The 20,055-nt window shown below is 42.2% G+C and overlaps 1 protein-coding gene across 7 annotated transcripts in view; it reads right to left on the bottom strand.

Annotated features, from left to right (window-relative positions):
- The window catches only part of tnrc6ba (trinucleotide repeat containing adaptor 6Ba), a 210,812-nt gene that overhangs the window by 46,142 nt on the left and 144,615 nt on the right, over window positions 1-20,055 (bottom strand). For all 7 annotated transcript variants that reach the window (XM_060849553.1, XM_060849554.1, XM_060849557.1 and 4 more), the window contains 3 exons: window positions 19,595-19,616; window positions 10,503-10,841; window positions 5,060-7,450 (listed from right to left, as the gene is read on the bottom strand). In XM_060849553.1, coding sequence (XP_060705536.1) covers window positions 5,060-7,450; window positions 10,503-10,841; window positions 19,595-19,616 — 2,752 coding nt within the window. The remainder of the gene's footprint in view (window positions 1-5,059; window positions 7,451-10,502; window positions 10,842-19,594; window positions 19,617-20,055) is intronic.

The raw sequence follows: 20,055 nt of genomic DNA, 5'->3' as shown, positions 1-20,055 counted from the left end.
ATCATACATAATTTAATCATTCTAGTAGTCTTTGAACCTATCGGACCACCTGTTACTTTTCTCTTTCCCTTCATCTTAACTGCCTCTAAGTATCTAAAATTATGATCTGAAATGTTTTCAGGTTCTGACAGAAGGTCATTGAACTAAAAGAGCAATTTTGCTTCTCTCTCTAGATGCTGTCTAAATTTCCATCAGTTTATGTTCACATTTCTAATTTCCAGCATTGGCAATATTGTGCTGCATGTGAAAATCTAAGGTTTAGTTGGTGCTGCACATTTGACCTCAAGAAATTAGGAAGAAAGCCACCAACTACCTCAAAAGTTAAACATCACACAACATCAGGTTATAGTCCAACAGGTTTATTTGGAAACACTAGCTTTCAGAGCGCTGCTCCTTCACACAATCACCTGAAGGTGCAGTGCTCTGAAAGCTAGTGCTTCCAAATAAACCTGTTGGACTATAACCTGGTATTGCGTGACTTTTAACTACAAAGTCACCCAAGTCCAATGCCGGTGTCACCAAATCATGGCCAACTACCTCAGACAGAGACAATTCAACCGGCATTATCTGATCTTAAAGTTCAGCACTATGCTAAACTACGAAACTTCATGAACTTTGAAGCTGATGACAAGTGAGTTATTTATTCTCATCAATCACATTTCACTCAAGTGAATGATTTAACTTTTTAAGTTGGACAGCTATTGCAGATGTCATTAGGAAACAGTGATCTTTTTTAAAAATATATCATTTTGTTCATGATTATTGGACTGAATTTTAAGAATTTTGACCTTCAGCTTAAAAATGGTATCATCAAATAAATTAAGAATGAAAAAAGTCGTCAGAATTTGTCCAGTTTCTTGCTCTAGTTCATTGGCTTGATGAATCAGCTGGTAAAGTGTACGAAGATCAGGCAGAAGCAAGTAGTGTCTTCACTGCAATGCCCAATTGATAAATTCAGGTTCATTAACTGAGGAACAGACGCTTGCACAAGCTACCATATATATGTTGGTAAGCACTTTTATTCAGAAGATGTCTGAAAAAAAAACTTTGATGAACTGGACAATAATCAGGTGGCTGATTCTCTCAACCCTGCAGTCATTACCCTCAAGCTGAGGGAGAATCAATGAGAACAACAGGGATGGTGAGTGTCTATAATACTACATTCAAGACTATGTGGCTCTGGAGAAGAGGAAAGAATACTAGAGAGGAAGCAATGGGAAGATCATGCATGGCAGAGGCTTATTTGCAACTCTCATTTTAACTGGGCTCGGATTGCTGCAGAATGCCAATGTTCAGGAACCCAATACCCATGGCCGCATGCACCAATAAATGCAACAGAAAGGTCCAGTTTTGCAATGGTCAGCATTGGTATGGCAGGCAAACATCTTAATAAACAAATCCACCACCCTTTATTTTGGTGGCTTTGAACATCAAAAGTTATAAGCAACATAAAGAATATCAGATGACTACAACTAAGACAGCAAGCTGTGTTACTAAAGATTACAAAGTTTTCATAAACCAAAGACATCAGAAATAATTTGATAGAGCTTTGCTCAAACTGAGCAAATTATCAAATAAAACTGGCTTGAATGAAATTAAAAACTTTAATTAAAAACTATTTATGGAAGATATGCATTTTGACTTAAGACTGCTGGTTGTTATAAATAATGTAAAACCACAACCTCCGTAAAGAATCCAGAGATTCCTCTCCTAGCAAAAGGAGTGAAGTCTGTAGAGCACAAAGATACCTTTGTCTGTGTTTGGACATCAACTTGGACTTCCTGCCATCAGTCTGTGCCTGCTGCCAACATCTTGTGGGGCAGCAACTCAATTCAAAAAAGGGACTGAATATGGAAGAGTGCATCACTCACAGGGGAAATGCATTTTCTCTGATCCCCATATGACAAATTTTGACTGTCAAAATTAGAACAGCAGCCCTATCACCAGCTGTCAAAGAAGTAGATAGTCTATTTTGATGGCCTCTTTATGAAAAGATGGAAGATTACTTTAAGATGGCAACTGAAGAAGGAAAATACAGGCAACAGGTTGAATGGTCTGAGTTGTTAAAAGTGCAGGAATGATTAGCTGGGTCATGTAATTAATCAGAGATGAAAGTGAGAGCTTGTAAAACCAATCAACTTTCTGAAATCTTACACCATTATCCGTGGGGATATGTGCGATGTTACTGGGTACCTAAATTAGTTAGTTAGGTGCAGGCTCCAAATTAGGGGAAATTTGACAAAAAGTAATTGACCTGGGTTGATAACTCTGGAATCTTCAGCATTTCTCTTTGTTTTCCTGCATTATTTCTTCACTGGCAACAAATACTTGAACAGAGGGCCCATAACACCAAATTAATGTTCTTCTCTCTTAAAAGTTTTTGGGAGGCGCAGACCGAATTGGCTATCCTTCATCCAGATAATAAACAGCTACTTTTCTGAAATACAATTCCAGCTTAAGGCATTCCCAAGTGGAGGTCATGGATTATAGTGACAAATTTTCTCTTCAGTTTTCCAAGGGGACACAGCCAACTCACATTCAACAGCTACTGCACTGGGAAAAATTCGTCAACTCAGAACAAGGCATGGTTCAAACAGAGAATTTGCCTGGTTCAAATAGCATTGATTTCACACCAACTACTTTGGCACCTGGGGGCGATCCTGGATATAAATGACTCAGTGTAAAGGACCTCAAGATCCATCACACTGAAGCCCAAATAGATAAGACCATGAGACACAAGCAGAAATTAGGCCATTTAGCCCATCAAATCTGCTCTGCTATTCAATCATGGTTGACAAGTTTCTCAACCCCATCCTCCCACTTTCTCCCTGTAACCCTTGATACTCAAGAATCTCGGTCTTAAAATATACTCAATGACCCGGCCTCCAAACCTCTCTGTGGCAACGAATTCCATAGATTCACCACTCTCTGGCTGAAGGCATTTCTCATCTTTATTCTAAAAGCTCTTCCCTTCCCCTCTCGGATCCTAGTCTCTCCTACCAATGGAAACTACTTCTCAACACCTACTCTAGCCAGGCCATTTATTATTCTGTATGTTTCAATTAGATCTGCCCTCATCCTTCTAAAGCTCCATTGAGTTTAAACCCAGAGTACTCAGACGTTCCTCATATTTTAAGCTTTTCATTTCGGGGACCATTCTCGTGAACCTCCCCTGAACATGCTCCAAGGCCAGTATATCATTCCCGAGATATGGGATCCAAACGTGCACACAATATTCCAAATGTGGTCTGACCAGAGCCTTATAGACCCTCAGAAGTACATCCCTGCTTTTATATTTGAGTCCCCTCAAAATAGATGCCGCCATTGAATTTGCCTTTCTAACTACTGATTCAACCTACAAGTTTTCCTTGAGAGAATCCTGGACTAGAACTCCCAAGTCTCTTTGCACTTCAGACTTCTGAATTTTCTCCCCATTTAGAAAATAGTCCATGTCTCTGTTCTTCCTACCAAAGTGTATGATCTCACATTTTACCACATTGTACTCCATCTGCCACTTCTTTGCCCACTCTCCTGACCTGTCCAAATTGTTCTGCAGCCTCAATGCTACCTGCCCCTCTATCTATCTTTGTATCATCTGCAAACTTAGCCCGAATGCCCTCAGTTCCTTCATCCAGATTATTAATGTATAAAGTGAAAAGTTGTGATCCCAATACTGAGCCTTACAGAACACCACTTGTCACTGGCTGCCATCCTGAGAAGGACACTTTTATCCCCACTCTCTACTTTCTGCCAGACTATCCATGCTAGCACCTTGCCTCTAACATCATGGGCCCTTATCTTACTCAGTAGCCTCCTGTGCAGTACCTTATCAAAATGCCGTCTTTATGTCGAGGTAGATAACATCCATTGGTTCTCCTTAGTATAACCTGTTCATTTCATCAACTGCTAGAATCCTTTGATGAAGTAATCATGCTGATTTTGCCCTATTTTACCATATACTTCCAAGTATTCAGAAGTCTCATTCTTCACTATGAATTCCAGGATCTTACCCATGATAGAGGTTAGGCTGATCAGTCTGTAATTTTCTATCTTTTGCCTTATTCCCTTTTTAAACAAGCGTGTCACATTAGCGATTTTCCAGTCCTCTGGGATCCCGGATTCTAGTGATTCCTGAAAGATCACCACTAATGCCTCCACTCTCTTCAGCTATCTCACTTCGAACTCTGGGGTGTAGTCCATCTGGTCCAGGAGATTTATCCATCTTCAGGCCAGTTTTTCCTAGTACTTTCCCCTTGGTAATGATCAGTATTCTCAGCTCTGCCCCCTCACTCCCTTGAAATTTTGGGATATTACTCATGTCTTCCACCATGAAGATTGATACGAAGTAATCATTCACATCCTCAGCCAGTTCCTTGTTCCCCACTACTACATCTTCAGTGTCATTTTTCAATGGCCCAATGTCCACTTTTGCCTCTTTTCTGCCCTTAACTCTTAACAGCCTTCCTTTATATTGTTGGCTAGCTTACCTTACCCTCATTTAATCTTCTCCCTTTTTTTTTTAAATTGCCCTCTGCTGGTCCTTGTAAGCTTCCCAATCCTCTGGATAATGGTGGTTTTGAATGGGGAGTTAAGTTTAGTACCGCAGTATCTTCCCATTCTTCAGTCATCATGAGGAAGTATTTAAAAATGTAATTTATAAAGCAAAAAATGGTAAAATTTAGAAGATGGGTTATGCTTTCTCTCATCTCTGGACTGGTCCTACAGTTGTAGGCAATTCTTCTGTACCACATCCAAATAATCACACTACTTGCAAATCTGATAGCAAGTACGAGCAGGTTATTCACTCACAATGTGTACTCCAGCTAATGCTGATCCTGCTTCCTCTCTATAGTCTACACATGCATGAACTTTCCAAAGAGAGTAATTAGATAAAGATCTGACATGGAATTTCTGATCAAGCTTCCAATCCTTTGTTAAATCACTTAATCTAAATAAACACAGACTGTACAACTTTGTATCATCAGATTATTAAGTAACATTTTTTACATCTGTACATACTCCTATAACTGTACAATGGACAAATAATAGAGCATCTTACCAGAACTTGATGTGGAACCTCGCCCTGTAACCACATTGGCTGCATTCTGCTCCCGTGGCGCCGGTCCACTTCCAGAGCTCTCACTTTGGGAGTTCTTGTCCCACAGATTCACATTCTTATAGTTGTAGCTGTTGGGATCACCCCAGGCTGAGGTGCCATCATCGATCTCCATTTTTCGGGAGATGGACTGTGGTGAAGGTTCTTCCCATCCAGTAGGTTCTTCTTCCTTTGGCACAACTGGGATGGGTGCAGGTGGCACAGAGGCTGAGCCCCAGCCAGGTCCTGATTGCCGACTCCCTGCAGAGTTTGTGCCCCAAGAGCCAGAGACATCTTGTTGTTTATTCCAATTATTGGCAGCTGTTTTTGATGGCTCACCCCATCCCTGGTGTCGTGTTGGATCCTCCCACCCACTTCTCTGGTTTGAATTAGAGTTACCACCACCCCAAGATCCTACTTCACCACGTCCACTATCGCCCCACCTGGAGTTTGAACTATCCCATCCACCTGCTTTTGGTTGTTCAGCTGGTTGTCCACTTCCGTCACCCCAACCATTGTTGGGGGACCAACCTTGAGTTGGTTGCTGTCTTGCACCCCAACCAGGTTCCTTGATCCTAGGCGCATCATTCCATGACGGTGCCTTCTCTTCTGGTGTTCCACCTCCCCAACCTTGACTATTTTTTGGGTCCACCCATCCACTTGGACTATCAGACTCCATGTTTGAAGACTGTGGAGCATCTCCCCACCCAGAGTTGCAGTGACTGCTTTGACTGGATGCTTCACCCCAGCCCCCTGAGTTAGTGCTCTGAGTGGTGGTGCTCTCCCACCCTTCTGTTCCTCTGTCAGTGCGCCTCTCATTCCTTGGTGACTCCTGCACATCCCAGACTGTGTTCTGTTTAATCTGAGTTTGGCCCCACCCAGTATTTGACAACACTCTAGGATCCAGATCAGACCTACTTATCACAGACTGTATTACCTCCTCCTGGTCAAGGGGATCAGTCTTGTTTAAGCGCCGACCTCCTGGGTGGTTTTCTGAGCCCCCCCTTTTGTTGTTGCTTCGACTACCAGAATCACTCCCAGTGGAACTAGAGGCCTTCACCCAGTTGGAATTTTGGGAGTTCTCTCCTTGGTTTTCTGGGAGGGGATTTACCCTATGATTGTCCCAACCGCCTGTGCCACAATTCTGTTCATTAGGAGTGCCACTCCACTCCCCTTCTGAGCGATTATCAGTCCCTGGCTGTTGCCCCCACAAACCCTGAGCACCACTTGATGCTGTTCTGTTCCCTTTGCCCCAATTTTTTGCTTTGTTGGGGTCTTGCGCCTCAGAGTCCCAAGATCCACTATTACTATCCCATGATTCAGTTCTTGATCTATTCACCAGTAACTGTTTCAAACCAGAGCCAGCCTTTGCTGTATCATCACTGTTGCGTCCACTATTGCCATCAGCTCCTGTACCATTTTGTCCAGAAATTGAATCAGTTCCAGAAGATCCCCAAACTGTATTCCAAGACCCCCCTGTTCCCCGTCCCTCCATAGTTCCTCTAATACTGCCTTCGGATGAGGCTTCAGTGCTCACAGATTGATTCAATACCAAGGGGTTTCCCAAACCCATTCCCATGGGCATGTTCCAGGTCCCATTTCCTGTTGTATCAGACACTCCCTTATTTTGCAAAGGGTTCCCGGTGCTCTGTGAGTTTGCATTCAAAGAGTTAGTGTCGCCATTATTTGGTCCATCAGTGTTAAGAGCTTGAGGCTGTTCTCCAACAGAAGCATTCCATGTAACACCCGCATTTTCCGTTTTTGACTTATTTGCCCAGGCGCTTGCAGAAGTACCATCCTGATCCCTAGGGCTTTGACCTACTGCACTGAGTTGTGCACTGGAGCTTGAAACATCAGTCTCCAAAGTCCCTTTTCCAGAATTGCCCTCCTGACCCAACACTGGCCAGGCTGATGGGTTGATATTTGGGTTCAAAGTCAACCCAAGGCCAGCTCCATCAGGGTTGCTCAAGTTTTTCCAATTGTTAAGTCCGTCTTTGCTCTCCGAAGAGATGGAAGATGCGTGACTGGGTTTAGGCACGAGGCCCATGTTCCAGGCCCCCAATTTACATTCATTCTTTCCGCTCCCAGCAGCAAACTGGTTTGCAGCTCCTTTGCAGCTCCTGGCAGCGCCACTTCCTGGTGGCAGGCTCTTCTCGGAGCCAAAGTTTGAGGCACCTTCGTTGTCTACGTGTTCCGAAGCCGACTCAGAGTCCCTGCCTGTGATGCAAGGCCAAGCCTCCATATCAGACCCGTCTACGATTAACTTATCCCAGCCGTGGTTGAGGTCAGTGCTGGACGATCCAGAACCCCAAGCAGAATTTGCATAATTTGAACCAGCACCCCCAGGGTTAGTGTCTGCAAAAAGAAGCAAATTATGAATAGAGATCCACTTAAGGGAACATTTTAAAACTTCAAGTTTATATTTGAATACAGAACATAACAATGTAGTACAAGCCCTTTTGGCCCACGATTTTGCACCGACCTGTGGAATCAATCTGTGAAGTCCATCTAGCCTACAGTATTCCATTTTCGTCCATATGTTTATCCAATGACCATTTAAATGCCCTAAAAGTTGGTGAGTATACTACTGTTGCAGGCAGCGCGTTCCATATCCCGACTACTGAGTGAGAAACTACCTCTATCACCCCTCAATTTAAAGCTATATCCCCTCATACTAGCCATCACCACCTGAGGAAAAAGGCTCTCACTGTCCATCCTATCTAACCCTGTGATTATATGCTTCGAGTTAATTTATTAGTGGGATATCACAAGGAACTATATTTTGGGTCCACTGTTATTTGTTATTTTATATAAATGACCTGGATGAGGGCATAGAAGGATGAGTTAGTAAATTTGCGGATGACACTATGGTCCGCAGAGTTGTGGATTGTGATGAAGGTTGTTGTAGGTTACAAAGGGACATACTGCTGCAAATGTGTTGCTGGTCAAAGCACAGCAGGCCAGGCAGCATCTCAGGAATAGAGAATTTGACGTTTCGAGCATAAGCCCTTCATCAGTTTACAAAGGGACATAGATAAGCTGCAGAGTTGCGCTGAGAGGTGGCAATTGCAGTTTAATGCAGAAAAAGGGTGAGGTGATTCACTTTGGAAGGAGCAACAGGAATGCAAAGTACTGGGCTAATGGTAAGATTCTCGGTAGTCTGGATGAGAAGAGAGATCTATATCCAGATACACTGATCTATGAAAGTTGCCACCCATGTTGATAGGGTTAATGCAGCATATGGTGTGTAGGCTTTTATTGATAGAGGGATTGAATTTTGGAACCATGCAGTCATGCTGCAGCTGGACAAAACTCTGGTGCGGCCACATTCGGAGTATTGCACACAGTTCTGGTCACCGTATTATAGAAAGGATGCAGAAGCCTTGGAAAGGGTTCAGAGGAAATTTACTAGGATGTTGCCTGGTATGAAGGGAAGGTCTTACGAGGAAAGGCTGAGGGGCTTGAGGCTGTTTGGGAGGGATTTTCAAACTCATTTCTCAGTGACATTCAAACAACATTGAATATTTTACCCATTGGTAATGTAAAAAAGATGAGCAATAGTTAAATTTACAATTTTCTCCAGGTGTTTAAAGAGAAAATGGTATCAGAGCATTAATAATCGCTGGTATACTAACTCACTAGATTCCACTTGCCGTGATCTAGGCTGATGTCAATTAACCAACTTGGAAATTGAAAGCTAGTCTTGGTAATGGTGACCATGAAACGATCAATGTTGTAAAAACCCCTGTGGTTTGCTAATGTCCGATAGGGAAATATACTTGTTCCTTCTCGACCTGGCCTGGATCTGATTCTTACCTGCCCTTTGAAATGGCCTAAAGAACAACTCAGTTCCAGGGTAATTAGCAATGAGCAAACAGCAACAACCACATCAAGACAATTTAAAAATTCAAAAAGCCGTAATATGAAATATTTCAGTGGGTGAATAAGGCAAAGAACATGGTCTGTAGCTGTGGTGAGTTATGGAGACTAAATGGTCACTAGCTAGGCCGTAGCACTCTGCTCAGAGACAAGGCCAGCAGTTGCAGCAAGGTGGGTGCTGCTACAAATGATCTCAAAATGTACACAAAGCAAAAAACTTTAAGCTTCCCACTCATAATTACTATTTAACTTAAGGCTCTTTGCTACTATTCATTCGCCTTTGCTGGAGAATGAACATTAGCTAAAGATAGAGTCCAGCTTGTTTGCACGAAACCTGTTGCCTATTTTCTAAGGATCTGTATCCCTCTGCTCCCTTCCCATTCATGTATCTGTCTAGACACATCTTAAACTGATGCTATCATGCCCGCCTCTACCACCTCCACTGGCAACGTGTGCCAGGCACCCACCACCCTCTGCTGAAAAAAAACTTTCCATGCAAATCTCCCCTAAACCTTTTCTTCTCACTTTGAACTCATGACCCATATTAATTGAGTCCCCCCACGCTGTGGAAAAAGCTTCTTGCTATCCACCCTGTCTATACCGCTCATGATTTTCTAGACTCCCATCAGGTCCCTCCTCAACCTCCATCCTTCTAATGAAAATAATCCTAATCTACTCAACCGGTCTTGATATTTAGTGCCCTCCATACCAGGCAATATCTTCTGAACTCTCTCCAAAGCATCCGCATCCTTTTGATAATGTAGTGAACCAGAACTGTATGCAGTATTCCAAATGTGGCCAAACCAAAGTCATTTACAACTGTAACATGACCAGCCCATTCTTGTACTCAATACCCCTCTTGATGAAGGAAAGCATGCCGTATGCCTTCTTGACCACTCAATTGACTTGCATTGCCACCTTCAGGGAACAATGGACCTGAACACCCAGATATCTCTGTACATCAATTTCCGCCCAAACTTAAACTTGCTAATCAGACTACCTATACATTCCTCCAAATAATTTATGGACATCACAAACAGTGGTCCCTGCACGAATCCCTGTGGAACATCACTGAGAAACTCCCTTTCACTACTACGGTCTCCTGTTGCCCAGCCAGTTCTTTATCCATCTACAAGTGATGGCACCTCCATACCTTTTGGAGGGAAAAAATCTGCAAGTGTATACATTGTTTCTTGCAATGTCACAAGATGTGAAAATATGACCTAGACTTTCCATCCCCTGCTGCAGAAGTTGCAATCCCATCAGATGAGGAAACTGAACTTTTGTATTGTTCTTTTAATTCAGTATTTAAATTGCCCCCTCTCATCCCACGATCATACTCGCAAAATAACATGAGCCGCCTCACAGAATTCAAAAGAAAAAGAGGCTGCACAGTGTCTTTCAAGACAAAAGTGGTCATTTTGCAAATGGAAAACTAGCAAATAACAAATCTAAACTCATCTTTTCCATTAGCGTAGGTTTTTGTTTTAGATTTCTCCACAAAACCTTTAAAGGGAACTCTACTTACCCACTGGTGTACTGCCGTGCTGCAGTGGACAGTTGGGTTGCGTCAATGGTTGTGCAGCGCCAGGGTTTGATCCTGGCAACCCAGGAGGCCCCGCCCCACCTCCAAGAAGCCCACAGGAAGGTGGAGGGGGCTGACCACGTTTTAGTAACACTTTGTGCTCGTGCTGGCGAAATCGAGGAGGCACCTCACGGGGCAGATAGCGGGCGGCGTTCTGTGGCTGGCCGTTGGTGGCCACCGCCCTTTTGGCATTGTTACCACCGTTGGCGGCTGGTGTTGGAACGCTGCCAACTGGGGTGGCAGTTGGAGGCTGGCTTAGGCTTGGCTTCGTCGCTTCGGGCACTAGGGAAATAAAATAGATAACAATTAGTAATTAGGAAAAAAATTCCAGGTATATTAAAAAAAGGGGGGTGGGGGAAGAGAGGGAGACGATTCATTTTATTTTATTTGTGTTATGCACAGCAGTAAAACTCCTTCATGTTTTATCAAATATGATGAAATGTACAGAAAAGTTGGCTCATTGAATTTAAATTTTACTCATGAAGGCAGCAATTGACAAAAGGGCAATGTAGCAATATCGATAATAAGTTAAATAAAATCTCAAAGTATTACAGAATTTGAAATTGCTAAAGAAAGTCAAGAGCAAACAAAAGGGTAATCTAAAGGCAGCAACATACAAGACAAATCTTCTGTTTCTTCACTTGTTCCAGTTTCATCCCTTGTGCTTTAATTCAACTGCCTTCCATTCCAAAAATGTGCCCTCCTGTCTCCCTTGAACCCCACGCCTGTAATTGCTTAAACCTGTAACATCTCTAATCTTTTCCAGTTCTGATGCAAAGGTTAGAATACTAAAACACTTTCTTCACAGATGCAGATTAACCTAAAAGTTTCCAGAATTTACAGCTTTTGTTTGGCATAAATTTGGTTCTGTTGGTAACACTTATGCTTTAGAGGATTCAGTTTTTATATCTCACTTCAGGGTCAAAAGTCACATGACACCCAGTTATACTCCAACAGGTTTATTTGAAATCACAAGCTTTCACAGTGCTACTTCATCATCAGGTGAATTGCCTAGTCCAACACTGGCACCTTCACATCATGGATACCTCACTTCAGGATTTGAACACAAAATCTAGACCAATACTTCAGATTGCTGAGGGAGTTCTGCACCGCCAGAAACACAGCATTTCTGGTACAACACTAAATTAAAGTGTCGTCAATCTGTTCATTTGAATATGAAATACTCTATAATACTACTGAAACAGCAGAGTTATGGTCGATCATAAATGACATACCAAATGACATACATCATGGATCATTAAAACGGTCATTTATCTCATTTTAACGAAGTGGGTCTTTTTTAGATGCAAACTAGCCTGATGTTCTGCAAGTCACTATACTTCAGAAATAGTTCATGTGCTTTGGAAGTGCTCAGTCTTGTACTACACCTCTTAGCTGGACTCCACTAAACTTTGTAAATGGTATTTTTAAGTTTGGTACATCATACAAAGCTATGTAAATTCACAAATTAAAACTTCATCCAGACTATTAGTCTAGCCAAGACACGAAGTGTTTGAGTAGACAAACCAGTGAAACTCATCTGCAAGATTACCAGAGTATTTCCAATATTTGCAATTCCAAATTTTCATATTGTGCTATTCTGGCTGGGTTTCTTTAGAATTCTTTTACCACTTTGAACAGTATGGAGTGTGATGTGGAGAACACATTTGAATACAAGTCTAATTCATTTAGAAAGAGAATTGTGTAAAATACTTACAATAATGTAACAGTTTTAAGAGCTGAGGAGGAAAGAGTTCCAGTGGTTGCATTCTGCTAAATGCTGCCTAACAAGATGTTAAAGTAATCCATTTGGGCAAATAATTTATGGATTAGCAGCCAAAACCATGAAAAATGAGATCACCAATCTGAGTCTAAAAGTGCAAGCATGGTTATCAATAACACTCAAAGAGGCCAAACCATTTTATGATTGATTGATTTTCTTTTCCTGAGATTTCAGAATGTGGGTTGAAATCCAAAACCGTGATAATACCAGAGCGTAAACTCAGATGTTGCAGAGCTTGACAGCAAAAAGGTGGTGATTGGACATAAATCAGCAAATGCTGAGAATACCTCAAATGGGTCTAGAAATCACAGAAAACAGTATTTCAAAAAGGAACAAACCCCTCTCTTCTATTCCATTGCTAATTGACATTACATCGACAATTTTCCTTCTCTCTCAAATTTCCAATGATGGTTTCCTTTTAATCTTTGTAAACATCCTCTTTTTTTTTCACTCAATACCAGTGAATGAGCTGCTCCCATGCCTTTAATTAACACCACTCTGAATCAACCCTAACTTGTAAAACAGCATTACAGAAACTACTCTGTCCAATAATCCTGGCCCTTCTCTTGCAACAGCAGCCCCATATTCCAAAAGACATACCCATATTTAGCCAGTTCAAAGTGAATTGGAAGTATGGCAGCATTCTAGAAACTTTGGTAACGTTCTAAGGATCTGGATTCAAATCCAACTACAGCAGAGCGTGGAACTTTAATTCTAGATTATTGTTGAACTAAAGATGCCATGATCACTATGAAACCATGTCAATTTCCAAAAAAAACAAAAAGTGGTTCACTTAATACCCTTTAGGAAGCAAAGTTGCTGTTCTTCTGGCCTACATATGATTCAAGACTCCAGCAATGTGAATAACCCTTTCCTGCCCTCTAGAATAGCCTCGCAAGCCATTCGGTTGGTAAGAACTGCAAAAAGTCTCAAGAAAATTAGATCATCTGACATCAACAAAGAACCCCTTGGTGGAGAGATCAATAACTGGAGGTATGGATTTAAGCTAAGAAGCAGGAGGTTTAGAGGGTATGTGGGGAAAGAGTTTTCTTTTACAGGGTGGTGGGAATCTAGAACTCATGGCCTGCAAGGGCTGCAGAGGCAGAAACTCTCTATTTTAGTACTCAGACGTACACTTGCAATGCCAAGGAAAACAAGGTTATGGGCCAAGTGTTGGAAAAATTGTTTAGAAGAGTTAGGTGATTGATTTGACCAGCACAGACACGATGGACTGAAGGACCTTTTTCTCTACTATGGACCTCTATGACTCTTAGACATATGATTGGACAACAGCAAACCCAGCCCAGCAGACCCTACAAAAATCATCCTTACCAACGTGATGGCAAAATCTCATGGGGCAATCAAGCAATAGCTTGACAGTTATACTTACAGAATTATATATTATAAACCATATACCAGACAAGAGGACAGGCGCAACAGAAGTGACGGCAAATTGGTATACAGTTAGAGGGAATTGCCCCAGAAGTCTTTGACACTAACTCTGGATCAACTTCCCCTATATGTGGCATGGCTATTCTGTGGTCTAACTCACACTGATTGACAAGCTGGTGTATTAACTTCCACATGAGAAAATTGCCACTTTGCATGGATTTGGAGGCCCACACAGGAGAAATTAAGTTAGGGAAAAATGTTGCTCCAGACTTCATCGTATCATGTCACACATGGGCAAAGAACCCACCTGCTTATTACCAAGTACCATCCCCCTGCCCCTCAGCTGATAAAATCAGTACTCCTCCACACTGAACACCACTTGGAGGAGGCACAGAGTGTGTTAAGGGGGCAGAATGTACTCTGGATGGGAGATTTCAATGTCCATCACCAACAGTGGCCCAGCAGTGCCCATTATTGACAAATTGGTTGAGTCCTGAAAAACACTGCTGTTACACTGGATCTGCAGCAGATGGTGAGGGGAAAAATATATTTGAGGTAAAAACAATGACTGCAGATGCTGGAAACCAGATTCTGGATTAGTGGTGCTGGAAGAGCACAGCAGTTCAGGCAGCATCCAAGGTGCAGCGAAATCGATGTTTCGGGCAAAAGCCCTTCATCAGGCTTTTGCCCGAAACATCGATTTCGCTGCACCTTGGATGCTGCCTGAACTGCTGTGCTCTTCCAGCACCACTAATCCAGAATCCAAAAATATATTTGACTCTATCCTCACCAACTTGCCTGCCATAGATTTATCAGTTCGCTACAGTCGAGCAAAAATGACCATTCACAGCCCTTCTGGAGATAAAGTCCAGTCTTCACATGGAGAATACCTTGCATCATGTAATGAGGCATGATCACTGCAGTAAGTGGGATTGACTTCAAACAGATCCACCAACACAAGTCTGGGTATCCATGAGGCACAGTGGGCCATCACCTACAACACAACTGTACTCCAACAACTCCATCTGCAAACCTATTGGCACATCATATCACCCACTATCAAGGTAGGGAATCAAAAACAAACTACTGGCCAAACTCGGTGGGTCAGGCAGCAAATCCGCATGCATGTCAATTTTTTTTTGGGGGGGGGTGTGCGGTGTAGTGTCTGCATGTGCAGGAGAGGAGAGAGAAAGCAGCAAGTGAGTGCATTGCTGGTAACAGAGTGCAGGGAAAGAAATACGAAAGTGGTAGCAGTCAAGGGCATCATTGGTAACCATCTTCGAGTAAAAAGTGAGGTCTGCAGATGCTGGAGATCAGAGCTGAAAATGTGTTGCTGGTTAAAGCGCAGCAGGTCAGGCAGCATCCAAGGAACAGGAAATTCGACGTTTCGGGCAAAAGCCCTTCATCAGGATTCCTGATGAAGGGCTTTTGCCCGAAACGTCGAATTTCCTGTTCCTTTGATGCTGCCTGACCTGCTGCGCTTTAACCAGCAATACATTTTCAGATCATTGGTAACCAGCCAAGACAGAAGAAAAGCTGAATAAGTGTTAATGAGAACTGAGCACGAGAGAGAATGGTTCATGCTGTGCTGAAAGCAATCTCTGTCATGGCAGGACCAAGTGTAGGGGTAGTTTTAAAAAGAAATGTAGAGGGATGGAATTAGGCTCTAAAATCATTGAACTCAATGTTGAGACAGAGAGGCTAGGGGACCTTGATTCTGTCCTTCCACTTTTTAACCTGACTTTACACCCAGTCCTGTTTTGACAATGGGTTGCTTTTAGCACAGCCAACCCATTCTCTCCTCTCATTACCACTTGTTCAGTTTCTCTTCTGTCTTGACCTATTACCAATAATCCACTTGCTTACTTACTCTGATCTCTCTCTTACTGGGCTGCATCTCCACTTATCTGCTCCCCAACCCCCCAGCAACACCTTCAGCATAAATACTTTTTTTCTAGCTGTTATCAGTTCTGACAGTGTCATCAGACTCAAAACATTAACTAGATTAGATTACCTACAGTATGGAAACAGGCCCTTCGGCCCAACAAGTCTACAGCGACCCTCCGAAGAGCAACCCACCCAGACTCATTCCCCTACATTTATCCCTGACACTGTGGGCAATTTAGCATGGCCAATTCACCTAACCTGCACATCTTTGTGACTGTGGGAGGAAACCAGAGCACCCGGAGGAAACCCACTCAGACACAGGGAGAATGTGCAAACTCCACACAGATAGTTGCCCGGGGTGGGAACTGAACCCAGGTCCCTGGCGCTGTGAGGCAGCAGTGCTAACCACTGAGCCACTCTTCATCGCTTTATCTCCACTGATGCTGCCACATCGGAGTTTTGCCAGCAATTTTGGTTTTTGTTTCAGATCTCCAACATCCATAATCCTTTGTTTTACTGAGGTAGATAATCAACCCTGGTTCAAAGAAAAGTGTAGGAGTACATGTCAGGAGTAGCACCATGCATACCTAAAAATGAGGGGAAGGCACAAAATGGACTAACTTGCACACAAGAAAGCACAAGCAACAAGTTATATGGACAAGGTCATAGAATTTCACATCAATGGGTTAGATCTAAGCTCTGCAGTCCTGTCACATCCAATTGCGACTGATGGTGGAAAATTAAACTCTGGAAGTGGGTCCACAAAAGCTCAAATGATGGCGGAAACCAGTATACTAGTACAAAAAATAATGCTGAAGCATTTGCAACAACCCTGAGCAAGAAGTATGTGAGAATCCATCGCAGCCTCCTCCAGAGATTCCCTGTATCACAAATACCAATCTTGGCCAATTTAATACACTTCACACGATAGTAAACACAGTTGGAGGCAATGTAACATACTGCAAAGGCTCTAGGCCCTAGCAACAACATTGAAGTAGTGTTCCAAAACTTGACATGCCCTGAGCTGATCTGTTCCAGTACAGTTACAACACTGGCATCAAACAACATTGTGCAAAATTACCCACTTATGTCCTGTACACAAACCATAGGACAAATGCAACCTGGTCAATTAGTGCCCCATCAGTGTACTCTTGACCATCAGTAAACAGGTGGACTGTGCATCATCAACAGTGCTACTAAACAGTGCTTCTCAGCAATAAACTGCTCCTGACACACAGTTTGAGTTTAGACAGGGCCGGTCAGTTCCCCAACTCCTTATGGTCTTCGTTCAACAATGGACCAAAAAAAAAAGCTGAATTCTAGAAGCAAATGAGAACGATTGCCCTTCACATCAAGATATTTGACTCAGTACATCAAGGAGTCCTAGCAGTTGATGGGAATCAAAAGGGAAATTGTCCATTGGCCAAAAAGAAAAAACTGTTGCAATTGTGGGTGGGTCAGTCTTTTCAGCTCCAAGACATTTGTACTGGTGTTCCTCACGGTAGTGTCCTAGTCCTAACCACCTTCAATCAGCTATCACATGGCTTCAATAACCACCTTTCATAAGGTCCGAAGTGAGGATTTTCACTAATAACTGCATAATGTTCAGCAACATTCACTTCTCAGATACTCAAGCAGTCCTGTCCAAACACTAAGATCAGATCAACATCTGGAATTGGACTGATAAGTGGCAAGTAATACCGGAATCACACAAGTGCCAGGCAATGATTAGAATCTAACCATCATCCTTTGTCATTCAATAGCATCACTGTCACTTAATTCCACAAAGTTCCCTACATCAATGGACTGCAGCTGTTCGAAAAGGCAGCTCACCAACACCTCTCAATGGCAACCAGGGACAGACAATAAAACTGGGGGGGTGGAGTGTTGCGATAATGTCTCAGCTTCAACTCGAGAAGTGGAATAAGCAATGGGTAAAGAGTTGAGAAAATAAAGCTAAAATCCTCAGCTGTCTCTAATAGATTCCCAGGCAGCAAGCTTCACAGTACTAAAAGTCATACAAGGAAAACGGGAGAATTCTGTTTTACTCATACACTTCTGCACGATAGCTGGAATCACAGTGAAGAGAAAAAAATGCACCATAAGTCAGAGCTCCCAAGAGAGAAAACATAAGTCAAAGTGATGCAAGGTTCCTCAGAATCACTGCCCGCAAAAAGCCCTAGAAGGTTCAACAGCACAGCTCCTGTTTGTCTCTCAGATAATGACTGATCTATTCTGGTTTCTGATATTACTTCAGATTTCCAGCATGAGATTTTAATTTACTCTTAGTAAACCAATTACATTTACTTATATGAGGTGTCACTCTGGTATTGAGGGTTGCTAACAATTCTCACTGCAAACCACAGCACAGTCAAGCCTACAGATTAAGAGACAGATACTTTATCATCTTGAGATCCAAGGTGTTCGGTGCTGACTATGACAGATTTTCAGCTAAGACCAAGGGAACGGCTTGTAACAACAGGGTTTGTTATAATGAGGGCAGACTGAACTTTGACACCGTTCCAAGTGTAAAATAACACTGCGTTGCTGTACTTCATTCACTGATGTAGGACAGTGGTTGATTGTAATACTAGCCATATTGTTGAATGACTGCAAACAAAAATTGTCTATTTGAAATCTTACATGTCCTTTATACTCATATTATGGACGCCTAATTGCACATACTTGGTTTTATAGGATTTAAAATAAGTCTTTTTAAACTCTCAACCTGGTAATACAGGTCTACTTTTACCTCTTGGTTATTTATGAAAAGACTAAGAAAAGATCGTCAGGTCCAACATTAAACAAGTGCAACCTTGCATATTTTTAAAAACTTGTTATTTCTTTTTTGATGGTGATGAGATGAAAGAATGTGCACCCAAGTCAGGAATAAATCTCGGAAATACCAATCCAGCATTCTAAGGAAGGTTCTAAAAGTCCAGACCAACAATTAATCAGACACAAGGCCAACTCCAAGAAAAGGTGGATGAAATAACTGAGACAAGTGGCAAGCACAGTTTCTTTCCTCACAGTAAAGTAGTTTTGGCTCATGATAGCCTTTCAATATTTTTTGTACAAATGCGCATATTTAAAAGGACAGGATATACAGATGCCTATATCTAGAATCAAAACAGAGCAATGCAGCTTATGTAAGTCACACAAGAATAGTGTGCAGCTGAGACATTGGAAGTCTGACAGTATCTCAATAAAGAGTTCCTTCAAGAGAGCGCGGGAGATGTTTGGCTGAGGGGGGGGCCTCCTCTTTTGAAAAGAATCTTGCAGTGTTTTTCAAAAACAGTGCATTCCTGCCAAATTTTACTCACCACTTGAGGCCCTGACTCCTTCATTGCACCAAAGCCAAAAATATGGGTCTCACTGTAGTCAACAGGCAGGATAGAGGAGGTTTTAAAAAAATTATACACACAGCCTAGGACACTACATTACACTGGACTGCATTTCCATGCTGGTTTTTAAAAAAAAAGGCTGCTGCGATGGTGCCCTCTGATGGCCATGTGACATGCCAGAAATTTGGCAATAATTCCTTGCTGGAAGCAAAATTCCCTCATCTCAGTTCCCAGAGAACATTCCTTTAAAATAAAGGAATGAAAGTTTAAAGTGTTTACACTACAGGAATCCAAATAGATTGGTTCAGATAACAAGGAAAATACAACCCTATGGTTTCTTGAGGTTTAGTAGGCAATTCCTCTGATCATTTGGTTTAGCTGCATAGTCTTACAATCACTCACACACCTGGGAAACAGGACAGAAACCAGCAGGAAACAGAGGGAGGTTCCAGAGAGGTTTAAACATGACAGTTCCTATATATGCTTAAGGACTCAGTTTGGTTACATTGTTTTTCATTCACTCCAATGCATGGTGTGCTTATTTATATACATGCATGTACATACACATCAATAAGCATAAAAATAAATTGTTTGAACTTGGTAAAAAAGACGACAAGGTGGTCCCTTACCTTTGGTTTTTTGTTCTGTAACCTGAAAGAGAAAAAAAAACAATTTGGTATCGGTTCCGAGTGACAAATCTACATCAGCAGCAAGATCCTATTCCAGTCTGCCTCAAAATCATCAATTCCACACTGGCTCAGCAATATTATTTTTATTATTTCAGCAGGCTAGAGCTGGGAGTGGAAAGGGAGAGAAAGAGAACTATGAATCATTAAAGTCTTCAGCCACCACTAATAGCCCTCAAAAATTAACAATCCAGAGTTCAGCTAATTTGCAAACTGGTGGGAATGAAATTAGTTAGTCCTGGTGCTCTGCTATTGAAGACATTGTACTTATTGCATTTATTCTGCCTACATTCTAAAAGCATAAATTTTCTGCGTTAGCCTTTAACAGGGTCAAGGGAAATGAGACCAAATTGAAAATTCAAAATTAGAAAAGGTGGCATATGGCAGCTGTCAAAATTGTCATA

Source organism: Hemiscyllium ocellatum, chromosome 33 (assembly GCF_020745735.1).
Source record: "Hemiscyllium ocellatum isolate sHemOce1 chromosome 33, sHemOce1.pat.X.cur, whole genome shotgun sequence".
Classification (NCBI taxonomy): Eukaryota; Metazoa; Chordata; class Chondrichthyes; order Orectolobiformes; family Hemiscylliidae; genus Hemiscyllium; species Hemiscyllium ocellatum.
Note: the sequence above shows the minus strand (reverse complement) of the source record. Positions and strands in the feature narration are given on the sequence as shown.